Source organism: Pteronotus mesoamericanus, unplaced genomic scaffold (assembly GCF_021234165.1).
Source record: "Pteronotus mesoamericanus isolate MK-2021 breed Mesoamerican mustached bat unplaced genomic scaffold, CSHL_Meso_final scaffold_83, whole genome shotgun sequence".
NCBI classification, from domain to species: Eukaryota; Metazoa; Chordata; class Mammalia; order Chiroptera; family Mormoopidae; genus Pteronotus; species Pteronotus mesoamericanus.
In genome coordinates this window covers 2,017,288-2,029,305 of record NW_026555328.1, presented here as the reverse complement: position 1 = coordinate 2,029,305, position 12,018 = coordinate 2,017,288, and the positions used below count along the sequence as shown (strand labels likewise).

The window sequence follows — 12,018 nt, the reverse complement described above, 5'->3', positions numbered from 1 at the left end:
GCGAACCACTGTCTAAACATCTAACCACAATGCTAAACATCTGAACTAGGGTTAAAATAATATTGAATGGGCATTTTATTTAAAAAATTTTTAAATAAAATATCCCAAATATATTAGAACACAAACTTACATTATAACTAATAAAGTAAAACAATACACGTAAGTAGTGTACTATATGAATTTTCATCCATAGCTTTGGGGAATGTGTCCTATTATTTCTCCAAACCGGTGGTCTCCTAAGGATGGTTCCTGGACCAGCAGCATCAGGACCACCTGGAAACTTGTTAGAAATGTGAATTCTTGACTCTGCTCCAAATCTACTGAACCAGATCACCTAGAGACGAGGCCCACATTCTGTGTCAACAATCCCTCTGAGTAACTCTGATGCACCCACAAATGGGGGGACCTCCACTCTTAAACCTGCGTTCTCAACCAGAGGCGATTTTGCCTTCAGGGGATGTGTTCCCAAGAGCTGGAGGCACGTTTAGTAGTCATCCAGTGGGTAGAGGGCTGGGATGCTGCTACACAGCCTATGCATGCACGGGACTGTCCACTCTAAAGTGCCCGTTGTACCCAGGTTGAGAAGTCCCGCTCTAAACTGAGCTTCCCTTCTCTTGACTGGCCAGAAAGTTAAAGCTTGGTCATTAGTGTTTCTGTCTGTGGGGGCTTCATCCTCAATCCCATAGGCTAATTCCAGACACAGATGGACCAAAAGGGAACAGGTTCTTGATGCAGGTGACTGCCTTCAGTCCAGTGCTTTCTTTGTTGCATAGTGCTGAGGTGCAGTGCTGTTTCTCCTGAAATGCTGGGGCAGGAAACTCTCCTTGTTACTCTGTTTCAACCAGGAAAGCCATCTCTCCATACCACCAACCAGACTCTCCCCTGAGACTATTGTCTGAACTGCACTTCAGGCATCCTGAAACAATGTGCCAAGGTCAAATGAAACAGTGGGTACCCCTGCTGCACTGCCCTCCCCCTCAACTTCATCTCTTCTCAATAAACACCCACCTCTTTGGGTCTGGGTCCTCCCACCCTCCATAAATTCACCCCAGGCTCTTCCCATCATGAACCACTTGACTTCAACTTGTATAATCAAACACAAAGTCTCTTTATTGTTTGGGCGTTTGGATGGATTTAGGAAGCTCTGCTTGTGGAAACAATAATCATTTTCCCTGGTGTGGAGTGAGGAGGGGACAGACAAATATGGTTAGTCTGTTTCTTAGTAACTCTCCCCGCTCTATTATGTACACTATGATTAACTTAATATTTCATATATATTTGTGTATTATTGTTTCACGTACTGACAAAGAAGCAGTCAAGAAGAGGATAATCTCTACAGACCTCATGAGCAGAGTCCACTTGCTGATTATGAAGAGAAAAACCATAGAAAAAGAAAGGAATAAGTCATAATGCCCAGGAAGTATTACCCTTCCTGGGAAACTTGGCAAGGCTCTACTGATTCATGCACTAGGAGGTCCAGGAGAAGCCTTTTGGGACAACATGCAGCTGATGAAAGTGTCATGGAGATCCCCGGAAGTGTGGGGAACTAAATGATGTGGCGTACTTGGGAAGGCTCCAGACTGAGACATCTCAAGGAAGCCCATCAGTGGGTGATATGAGTGCAGAGATCACTGTGGTGGACCATTTCCCCACCCACCCCCTGTTTGAGCCACAAGCCCGAGCCCATCTGACACGTCACAGAGGCACGCAGTGCCACTGGTTCCAGGAACAGGGCATGCAGATGAATTGCATCTTGTAAATTACTTTCTGCATAATTTTGTTCTTCTTGTCCACGTGACAATATAGGGGGAAGCCGAGTTTGTTCAGAGCCTGGGTCTGGTTATAGATGAGATAGGAGATGAGGCCCTGGCACCGGTACTCAGGGATGGTGCCTGCCATCCGCATCTCTCCTGTCTGGTCCATTAGGTTCCAGGAGATGGGGGTTCCCTCGGGTCCCAGCAGACAGAAGTTGGGAAAGTTCTGGATGCAGTGCTTGATAAATCTCTGGCTCCTCTCATTGCCACCAAAATGCCAGAATTCATTCACCAGGGCAGCGTGGGTGACATCCAGGGATGAGAGTTTAAACATTTCTTCATTGCTAGGGCAGTTCCGAGAGAAAAGTAAAATCTATGAGCATTTATTATATTTGTTCTTATTTCTATCGTTCAAATGACACTTCTAAAAATGATAATTCTGTCTGCTGAGAAGAATAGTGACCGTAGGGAGGCCAGAGTGGAAGCAGGAAGAGAAGTTGGGAGGCTGATTCAGGAATGAGAGGTGTGAGTGGTGCAGTGACTTTTATCAGACTTACATGGACTTGGGTTTGCCGTCACCAGGTGGTACGTTCTTTGTATCCAACAGGGAAGGCATCAGCGTCTTTACAGAGTCAAGCGCTGCATAGAGAAAACACTGTGTGTGTTCAACTTTGAAGGAGTTCATGGCTGCAAGATTTTGTATCACCTCATTCAGGCTGGGCTGTGAACCTAGATGGGATTTTAAGGAGAGATGCAATGATTTCAGTACATTCTATGCAGAAGCTGTCCAGTGGAGTAGGAAGGGTCTGTATTTACAGTCCAAAACCCTTGGTTCTGGCTTGGTGCCGCTGCTGTGTGACCGGGGTCACCTAGTGAGGATTTGTGCAGTGAACATGCTTGGGACTTCATTCAGCCATGGTCATAGCATTTCTGGCAATACCAGGACTGGAACCAAGATTTCTGGGCTACGCGATCATGCAGTTTTGATAATTGCATGAGATGAGTTATAAAAACAAGAGTAGCCATCTACGCGATCATGCAGTTTTGATAATTGCATGAGATGAGTTATAAAAACAAGAGTAGCCATCACCTGTTGTGCACCTACTATGTACCCAGTGTGGTAGATTGCTCCAGGAATGGCCCCAATTTGCCCATGCCTTTCTTTCCATTCCCTGGAACAGACCCCTCCTGCACTGCATCTGACCTTGGCCGTATGGCTTCCTTTCACCAATGGGAAACAGTCAGTTGGATGCAAGGAGAGGTATACTAAATAATGCTTGCACATTGGGGTTGCCCTTTCTTTGCGTTCTTGATTACCTTGAGACTAACACCAGATGAACAGGCTCCGACTAGCCTGCTGAGGACTTGGGCTCTGATCATGGTGTCACCGTAGCAGCTGGCACCAATGTCAGAGTATCATTTGGGCAAGTGAGCAAGGCCACACCAGAGCAACCAGCCCGTAGCCCATCCATGAACAGGCTGCAGCTGCGAGAGTGAACCCGGGCGAGTGCAGCAGCAGCAGAAGGGCCTTGCAAAGCCCAGCCCAAATGCTGATTCACAGAATTATGAGGTTTGCTGTGCAGTGAAAGTTAACGGACACTTTCAGGTATTGTGCTGAGCAATTCCTATTCAGGATTTTATTTAATTTTTTCTTTTTTAAATTGTTGTTCAATTACAGTTGACCTCGTCTTCCCCTCATTACTCTCCCCCTGCCCTCCCCAGCCCCACCTCTCACATCCACCCCATCCCCACCTCCGTTCTCTTTGTCCTTTGTACATATTCTTTGACCACACTTGCTCTCCCTTCCCCTGTTATCCCCCTCCCCCCTCTCCTCTGGTCACTGTCAGTTTCTTCTTCATTTCCATGTCTCTGGTTCTATTTTGCTCCCTTGCTTGTTTTGGTGATTAGGTTCACTTATAGGTAAGCTCATATGGTCTTTGTCTCTCACCGCCTGGCTTACTTCACCTAGCATAATGCTCTCCAGTTTCATTGGGACACGGATGGAACTGGAGAGCATTATGCTAAGCGAAATAGGCCAGGTGGTTGTTTAACCTTTTCAACACCCCTTGTGTTTTAGGTACCATTATTATCCTCATATATATGATCTCAGCAAGAATAAGTCATGTGGCTATGATTACATAGCAAGTAACAGACAAATGTCATCCTAGGAAGTCTGATTCCGGAGGGCATGCTCATAACCATGACAGTTGTCCTTCATGACCTGGGAGGTACTGTGTGGCACAAGTTGTCATTCTAATTCCAGGCATGGAAGGCCCTCAGGGAAGCTCTGCTCTGGCACCCAATCAACATAAGGCATCCTGGATATGTCTGCAAAGTATGCCATAAATTCTTGGCCATCAAGGCATTATATTATGTTTCCCAATAGAAAGCCCACTGTCTGCAAGCTTTGAGGGTGTTTTTATCCCTTTACAGGTATAGTTGCAGCTGAGTCAAAAAGTTGAACACAGCCTGAGGGGCCGGAGTATGGAGAAGGGAGGTACGAGCCATAAGGGAAATTGTTCAAGACAGAGAGTGAGTCAGCACACTTCCCATGCTTCTTACTTACTTTGGATCTGCAAATGCTGTTTCCAGTTGATGACTCCTGGTGAGCCGAGCAATTCCTGACAGTTCCCAGGGTCCTTGGAGTAGATTTGGTAAGTATTGGTGTAGCAATCAAAGTCATCCACCATCTCCTGTTGTATGGGGGAAAGGGAAATGAAGCAAATTCCATGCAGTTCATGATTGCAATAGTTTTTTTTCTCAACTCCTTTACACATGATATTTTTAAGTACTAAAACATTAATATTTTTATTGATGAATTACCATTATTTCTGAATCATTAAATCATGAGATACAGATGAGATGTTAGTATTCAATCTATGATGTAAAATGGAAGAACAATACTATTATCTACCCACATATTGCATTAAAAGTTTCAATCAAACAAAGACACAAGTATTTAGAAAGCACATTTCTATATTTCTACCATCCTCAATAGGAAGAAGGGGCAAACAATTGATAAGGAAAAGCTTTTGTTGCAAGAAAAAATTTAACTACAGTTCAAATAGTTGCTGAGCACAAAACTATGAACATGACTGTGTTAAATTTGGTTACAGAATTCTGGATTAAAATCTCCACCTGTACATAATGAAGCCAAAGAAGTTGAAAACTGGTTAGAAGTGATTTCTTAAAGCAATACTATCGTTAAACAAATTGTACTTTCAGAATAATGTGAAACCACTTATTTAGAAAGATTCTCTTATATTATTAAATAACAAATGAGATTATTAGGAAGAAGGAGGTGCAGGAAATACTACCACAACTAGTGCAGAATTAGAAAGTCTTTTAAATAGTTAGAAAATGTTCAAAATAGATGCATGAGTCAACAATGATACTTTTAAAGTCACATGTAAGGGCAAAGATAAAATAATTTTATTTGTTTTATAACTTCATTTCCATATTTATTATTAATATAAATTTCCTTATTTTATGTATTATTTAGTTTAGTGGTTTATAATAATTTTTTTGTTTTTTATTTTTTTCCTTTCTTCTTTTTTTTAAATTTTATTTTAATTTATTTTTTCAAATACATTTGTCTCTGCCTACCCCCACCACTTTCCCTTGCCCCCTCCCTCTTTCCCTTCCTCAGCTCTTCCCCTTTGGTTTTGTCCATGAGTCCTTGCTATATGCTCCTTGACTTTCCCCTTCCCTTCCTTTTCCCCGCCCCCCTCCCTCCTTCCCTCTTGTCTCTGTTGATTTCTTTTCCTTTCAGTGTTGCTGGTCTTATTTTCCTTGCAGCTTTGTATTGTTGGTTAGGTTCCGCTTAGAGGTGAGATCATATGGTATTTGTCTTTTGCCCCCTGGCTTATTTCGCTTAGCATAATGCTCTCCAGTTCCATCCATGCTGTCGCGAAGTTTAGTCGTTCTTTTTTTCTTTCTGCTGCGTAGTGTAATAATTTTTATTTGTCTGAAAGGTATAGACTTATTTGCATTAACACAATTTTATAGTTTCACTGGACGTTGTAAAGTGAGTTTAGAATTTTTGTTTTTAAAACTGAGTTGCGCTAACTTGTAAACGTTTCTCCCAAATGTATGTGGAAATCCTAGCATTCTGAACTGGCTTTGTGGAATTACCCTAACCCACTGTCCTGTGTCACACCTTCCTACTCTGCCCTTGCTGTGTCCTCCTGTCCTTGTCAGCCTAACAAAAATATAATCACCTACAAAATGCAGTTCCAGTGACCTTCCATGGAGCTGTCCCTCTAACCTTACCCTCTGACCGCCATCTTCAGCCTCCTTAGTTGAATCAGCCTTTGTCTGTGCCATTTCTGCACACTGCGCCTCTTCTGTTCTTACACACTTTGCACTGAATTGTACTTTACTTGCTTATCTATCTTTTCCTCCGGGCTGTGAGCTCCTGGAGCACAAGGACTTGTTCGCCATCACTGAGACTCACTTCTGTGTCCTGGATCTACCTTGTCAGGTGCATGGTTGGCACAGACAGCAAACGGAAGAGTATGCATTCTACGCCTAGCACCTTACCTGCTCCTGAGGGCGGACCACCACTGTATTAAAATCAGGCCACTCGTCTACCAGAGCCTTTAGTTTGTAAGGGTTTCCCTTGTTCATGTGGAAGACGGTCCCATAAACCTGTAACATCATGAGAAAGTGAGAGTGTCAGCTTATAGGAAGAGGTGGGCAGAGAGCTCTGTTTGATCAGGACAAGGATTATTTCTATGAAGTCATGAAATTGTATGGTGTTAGAAGGCTGAATAGGGCATCTAGGTCTATCTTCCTGTACCACTCTTTTTAACCTCAAATGAGGAGAGCTTATTCTTCTCTCCCAATATGAATCATAGTTGCATATACTAGAATTTTGGACAGTGGAATCAATGATTTTAAGAACACTGCTCTTTATTTTAGGAGTTAATCTTATGTTTTTGCACACTTTGTCTTATTCATACACACAGAAACACCAATTCTACAAAAATAAAATAATCTGATGTATAGTGTTTTCCCCCCACTGGATATACAGTGGACACATTTCCATGATCATAAACACAAATCTTTTCTGTTATTTTCTAATGGCTGCGTAGGATGCCATTAGATGAATATGTCACATTTTCATTTATTCATTTGCCTGTTGATGGTCATTTCAGCTGTTTCCAATTTTTCACTTTAACAAATAATTCTTTATAGAACAAGTTTGAACAGAAGTCCATGCATGGGCACCTGCTATTTTCTTGGGTTATACAGAAGGGTACTTGCTAGTATTATGAATTTACTTTTTAGAATCACCCCAACTCACATTAAGCATAAAGGTTATATTTAAAGCTCTTTCACACTATGTCTATATTATCCTCTGGGAAAGTTAACTGAACTCGCACCAACAAGCAGAGACTGCAGCATAGTGCTCAAGACAATGGGCTATGGGGTCCCACAGCCTGGGACCAACCTTGGATCTCCACCCTGACCGTGTTGTGCAAGCTACAGGAGAGAGGGAGGAGTGAGGAGGGAACGAATGAGATCGAGACTGTGAACATCAATTACCTTGTTGTTTTGGGGTTGGCGGATGCAGCACAGGGTACCAATATGGGCCTCAGGACAACTGGACACATGAAGGCTGCACAGGTGACAGCATGAAAACATGCCAGTGACTAAGACCCAGCAGATGGTATATATACCCTTGAATGGTTTTCGCCATGGACAGAAGGTGTCTAAGGACTGTACCTGCATCCTTCCCTTCTGCCACCCTCCTCCCACATGAGCTATTGATGTTAGACCAAGGAAGATAGAAAGGGAATCAATCTCTCTAAACTGACTGAATTTCTCTGAGTCTGTCCTGTGTTCAGCTTATCAGTGGAGGCTTGATATAGAAGTTCAGTGTAGTTTAGCAAAATAAGTAGAACTGCTACTGTTCCTTATTCCCATGGCCTAATTCATTAAAACTGTTTACTTTTCTGCTGAACTCAGAACATAGTAAGTCAGGCATCTTCTCTTAACTGACTCCAGTGAAGGTGACAGATGTGATAAAATGTATTTAATATTAAACATTAGAAATATGGATGAACTTTTCCTCAGCAGAGATGCAAGTAAGTGTTGAGTTCTAAGTTATACCTCTCTTGAGAGTACCTGGCATACAAATATCTAGGTTCAATAAGGGAAAAGGATGTCTGTAGTATTCACCCTAGAAAGAGGAACACTACTCCTTCATGAAAGTGGAGGCGTCAAAAGGGCCTCCTTATCTAACCATAAGAGATTACCCAAGAGAGGATAGCTGGGAAGCACCAAGAGTGTTCGCAAATGTTTGGGGTCCACTTAACACAAGGAGTAAAGAGACACTGAAATCACAAAATTCTACAATGTAGAGCATGAAAGAAAAACATTTAGCCTGAAGAATTTTCAAAAATAGCTACTCAACATACAAAAATGTCTTAGGCAAATGTCTGTAGACAACTGATATAACATCTAGAAGATCAGACTGTCTCTCTGAGAGGTTGCCAGAGACTCAAGGATTACCAATTAAAAGCAGTTAAACAGTACATAATACAGACTAATGTCAGCAGGATCTACCAAAGCGGTGAATTTACTTTTAGATTAGCTGATTTGAAGCCATTTATTTTTGGTAGTAAAGAACAAAAAATGATGTCAGTAGTCTAACTCTAATAAATCAAAATGAAACCAATGGATCCTACAAATAAAATAATGTAAATAAAATATTTTCTTTATACTGAAAGAAGAGTACAGTGAACTTACTAGGAAATGAGGGAGGTAAGTGCACTTATCTTACCTAAAATGTATACATCTTCAATGGATGTCTTATAAAACTAGTTTGTATTTCTACAAAAAAAAGTTTCAGGGAAAAGGATTGTTTTCGAAATACACATACACAGAGTTCCGCTTAGGTTCTACTGGAGAGGATGCTATCCCTTTGATTGCTAAAGAAAAGCGCAAACAATGACCCAGCTGTATCATCAGAGTTGCTCTTGTGCAGTTCTGGATGTAGGCATTTAGAAGACATGATGATTGTTAATTTCTTACCTGGCAAAGCAATCTTTTAGGGAGAGCAAATTAAACTGTAATATGGAGTCTCAAGTTTAGAAGAGAACTCTGGGCAAGTTTTCAGTGTTATGCTGAGACGTTCCTTGGAAAGGAACAAGGGAACGCTTTTTGAATCACAGAGCACAGAACTAAAGGCAGTGTTAGGCGTCAGGCATACCTGTAATCACACCAAGCGTTGCAAGTTCACCGTTTGTGTGATATTGGACAAATCATTAACTGAGCCTCCATCTTTTCATCAGTGACATGGACATACTAACAAATATCTTGTCTGGAGCAAATGCAAATCAAATGTTATGTATAGTGCCTGGCACAGAATTAGGGCTCAATAAATGTTAATTATTTTTCTTCTTTTTTCACAGGAAGTTTCTATTCCTTACTCCCTTCAAAATTTTGAACTGCTACTTTCTTTGGAAGTCACTAATGCTTTTTTTAATTGAATTTATTGGGGTGATACTGGGTCACAAAATCATATAGGATTTAAGTGTACAACTCAGGAAAACCTCATCTGTACCCTGCATCATATCTCCATCGCCCCAAACAAAGTCTCTTTCTGTCCCAATTTCCCCCCTTTGCCCAGCTCTAGTTGCCCAGCCAAAAATAGGGTACCTAGTGATAAATTTACCTAAAAGTAAAATTTCTGTACTTGGTAAAAGACCTGTACTCAGAAAATTGTAAGATACTGAAGATAGAAAATGAGGAAGATACAAATAAGTGAAAACATATGTTATCATTATGGATAGGACAAATTAACATAATTAAAATATCATACTACTGAAAGCAGTTTATCAATTCAACATAATTCCTATTAAAATATCTATGGCATATCTCACAGATCTAGAACAAATATTTCAAAAACTTACATGGAACCACAAAAGACCTTGAATAGCCTCAGTAATCTTGCGAAAGAAAAACAAAAATGGGGAATCATGCCACCTGGTATAAAACTATAATACAAGATCATAGTAATGAAAATTGCATGGTATTGGAGCAAGAATAGGCATATAGATTAAAGAAATAGAATAGAGTGAACAGAAATAAACCCATGACTTTATGGTCAATTATTATTTCAAAAAGGAGGCAAGAACATACAATGGGGTAAAGACAGTCTCTTCAATAAATGGTGTGGGAGTATTGGACAGATACATGCAAAAACAAAAAAATTAAACCAGACCACCAACTAACACAATACACAAGAATAAATTTAAACTCAAAATAGATTAAAGGCTCAAATGTTAAGGTATGAAACCTTAAAAGTATTAGCAGAAAACATAAGCAGTAGAATTTCATACATTTCTCATGGCAATATTTTTGCAGATATATCTCTTTAGGCAAGAGAAACAAAGCAAAAAATAAACAAATGACACTACATCAAACTAAAAAGCTTTTGCACATCCATTTTCACCTTAAGGGATTCAGGAAGGCTCTTCCTCAAGAATCCCTCCAGCTTCCGAAGCATTTGGGCACCTTGCACTTGGAACATCATGGAAGACACCTTAGCCTAGAGAAATAAATAAAACACAACCAGGAATGAGAAAAGCTAGAGGAGATTTCAAAACAAATAGTAACAAGTTCTATGCTAATGACCAGGTCCCTGTTCAGTGTCCTTTTATTGGTGTCACCTTCACGAAAGTCCTCACCCACTTCGAGGAAGAAAAAGAATGGCAGAAATCTCAGGGGACTATTACTGATTTTTTTTAGTTCACTTTCTTACACTTTGATGAATTCCAGCTATTAGTTTTACATTTGACTAACAAGCACATTTAAAAATATATAACTTCTTTTGAAATTTAATTGTCCTCAGTCATTCCCCAACTCTACAAGTAATAAGACATGTAACCTTGGGAAAGTGACTTAGCCTCTCTGTGCCTTGGTTTCTTGAAAGGTAGATGGTATGATAGCACTATCTTTTTTTTTTTTAATTAATTTATTTACTTTTTAAATACATTTGTCTCTGCCTTCCCCCGACCTCTTTCCCTTGCCCCCTCCCACCTTCCCTCCCTCAGCTCTTCCCCTTTGGTTTTGTCCATGAGTCCTTGCTATATGTTCCTTGACTTTCCCCTTCCCTTCCCTTTCCCTGCCCCCCCCCCTTCCCTCTTGTCTCTGTTGATTTCTTTTCCTTTCAGTGTTGCTGGTCATATTTTACTTGCTTCTCTGCATTGTTAGTTAGGTTCCGCTTATAGGTGAGATCATATGGTATTTGTCTTTCGCCCCCTGGCTTATTTCGCTTAGCATGATGCTCTCCAGTTCCATCCATGCTGTCGTAAAGTTTAGTACTTCTTTTTTTCTTTCTGCTGCGTAGTATTCCATTGTGTATATGTACCATAATTTTTTGATCCAGTCATCTACTGATGGGCATTTAGGTTGCTTCCAACACTTGGCTATTGTAAATTGTGCTGCTATGAACATTGGGGTGCATAGGTTCTTTTGTATGGGCGTTTTGGTGTTCTCAGGGTATAGTCCCAGCAGGGGAATCGCTGGATCAAAAGGCAGTTCCATTTTCAGCTTTCTGAGGAAATTCCACACTGCTTTCCATAGTGGCTGCACCAGTCTGCATTCCCACCAACAGTGGACTAGGGTTCCCTTTTCTCCACAGCCTCGCCAGCACCTGTTGTTTGTGGATCTGTTTATGATGGCCATTCTGACCGGTGTGAGGTGGTACCTCATGGTGGTTTTGATCTGCATTTCTCTGATGGCTAGTGATGCTGAGCATCCTTTCAAATGCCTCTGGGACCTCTGTATCTCCTCCTTAGAAAAGCATCTGCCCAGGTCCTTTGCCCATTTTTTGATTGGATCGTTTGTCTTCTTGAAGTCGAGTGAGTTCTTTGTATATCTTGGAGATCAAACCTCTATCTGATGTATCATTAGCAAATATATTTTCCCAAATGGTTGGCTCCCTTTTCATTTTGCTGATGTTTTCTTTAGCCGTGCAGAAGCTTCTTATTTTGATGAGGTCCCACTTGTTTATTCTTTCCTTTATGTCCCTTGCTTTAGGAGACATATCAGTGAAAAAATGGCTGTGTGGGATATCTGAGAGTTTCCTGCCAATGTTCTCCTTGAGGACTTTGATGGTGTTGCGACTTATATTTAAGTCTTTTATCCATCTTGAGTTTATTTTTGTGTATGGTGTCAGCTGATGATCCAATTTCAATTTTTTGCATGTAGCCGTCCAGCTCTCCCAACACCATTTGTTGAAGAGGCTCTT

At 41.0% G+C, this 12,018-nt stretch overlaps 1 protein-coding gene across 6 annotated transcripts in view; it reads right to left on the bottom strand.

Annotated features, from left to right (window-relative positions):
• Positions 1 to 1,074: 1,074 nt before the first annotated feature.
• Positions 1,075 to 12,018, bottom strand: part of LOC129062729 (glycine N-acyltransferase-like) — a 35,153-nt gene continuing 24,209 nt past the window's right edge. For 3 of the 6 annotated variants that reach the window (XM_054563757.1, XM_054563758.1, XM_054563756.1), the window contains exons 2-6: positions 10,219 to 10,314; positions 6,297 to 6,404; positions 4,321 to 4,447; positions 2,312 to 2,483; positions 1,075 to 2,098 (exon numbers count right to left, since the gene is read on the bottom strand). In XM_054563757.1, coding sequence (XP_054419732.1) covers positions 1,696 to 2,098; positions 2,312 to 2,483; positions 4,321 to 4,447; positions 6,297 to 6,404; positions 10,219 to 10,299 — 891 coding nt within the window. In that variant the 5' untranslated portion in view covers positions 10,300 to 10,314 and the 3' untranslated portion in view covers positions 1,075 to 1,695. Of the gene's footprint in view, positions 2,099 to 2,307; positions 2,484 to 4,320; positions 4,448 to 6,296; positions 6,405 to 10,218; positions 10,315 to 12,018 lie in introns of those variants that run through there. The other 3 variants (XM_054563759.1, XM_054563760.1, XM_054563761.1) reach the window with 3 other exon arrangements.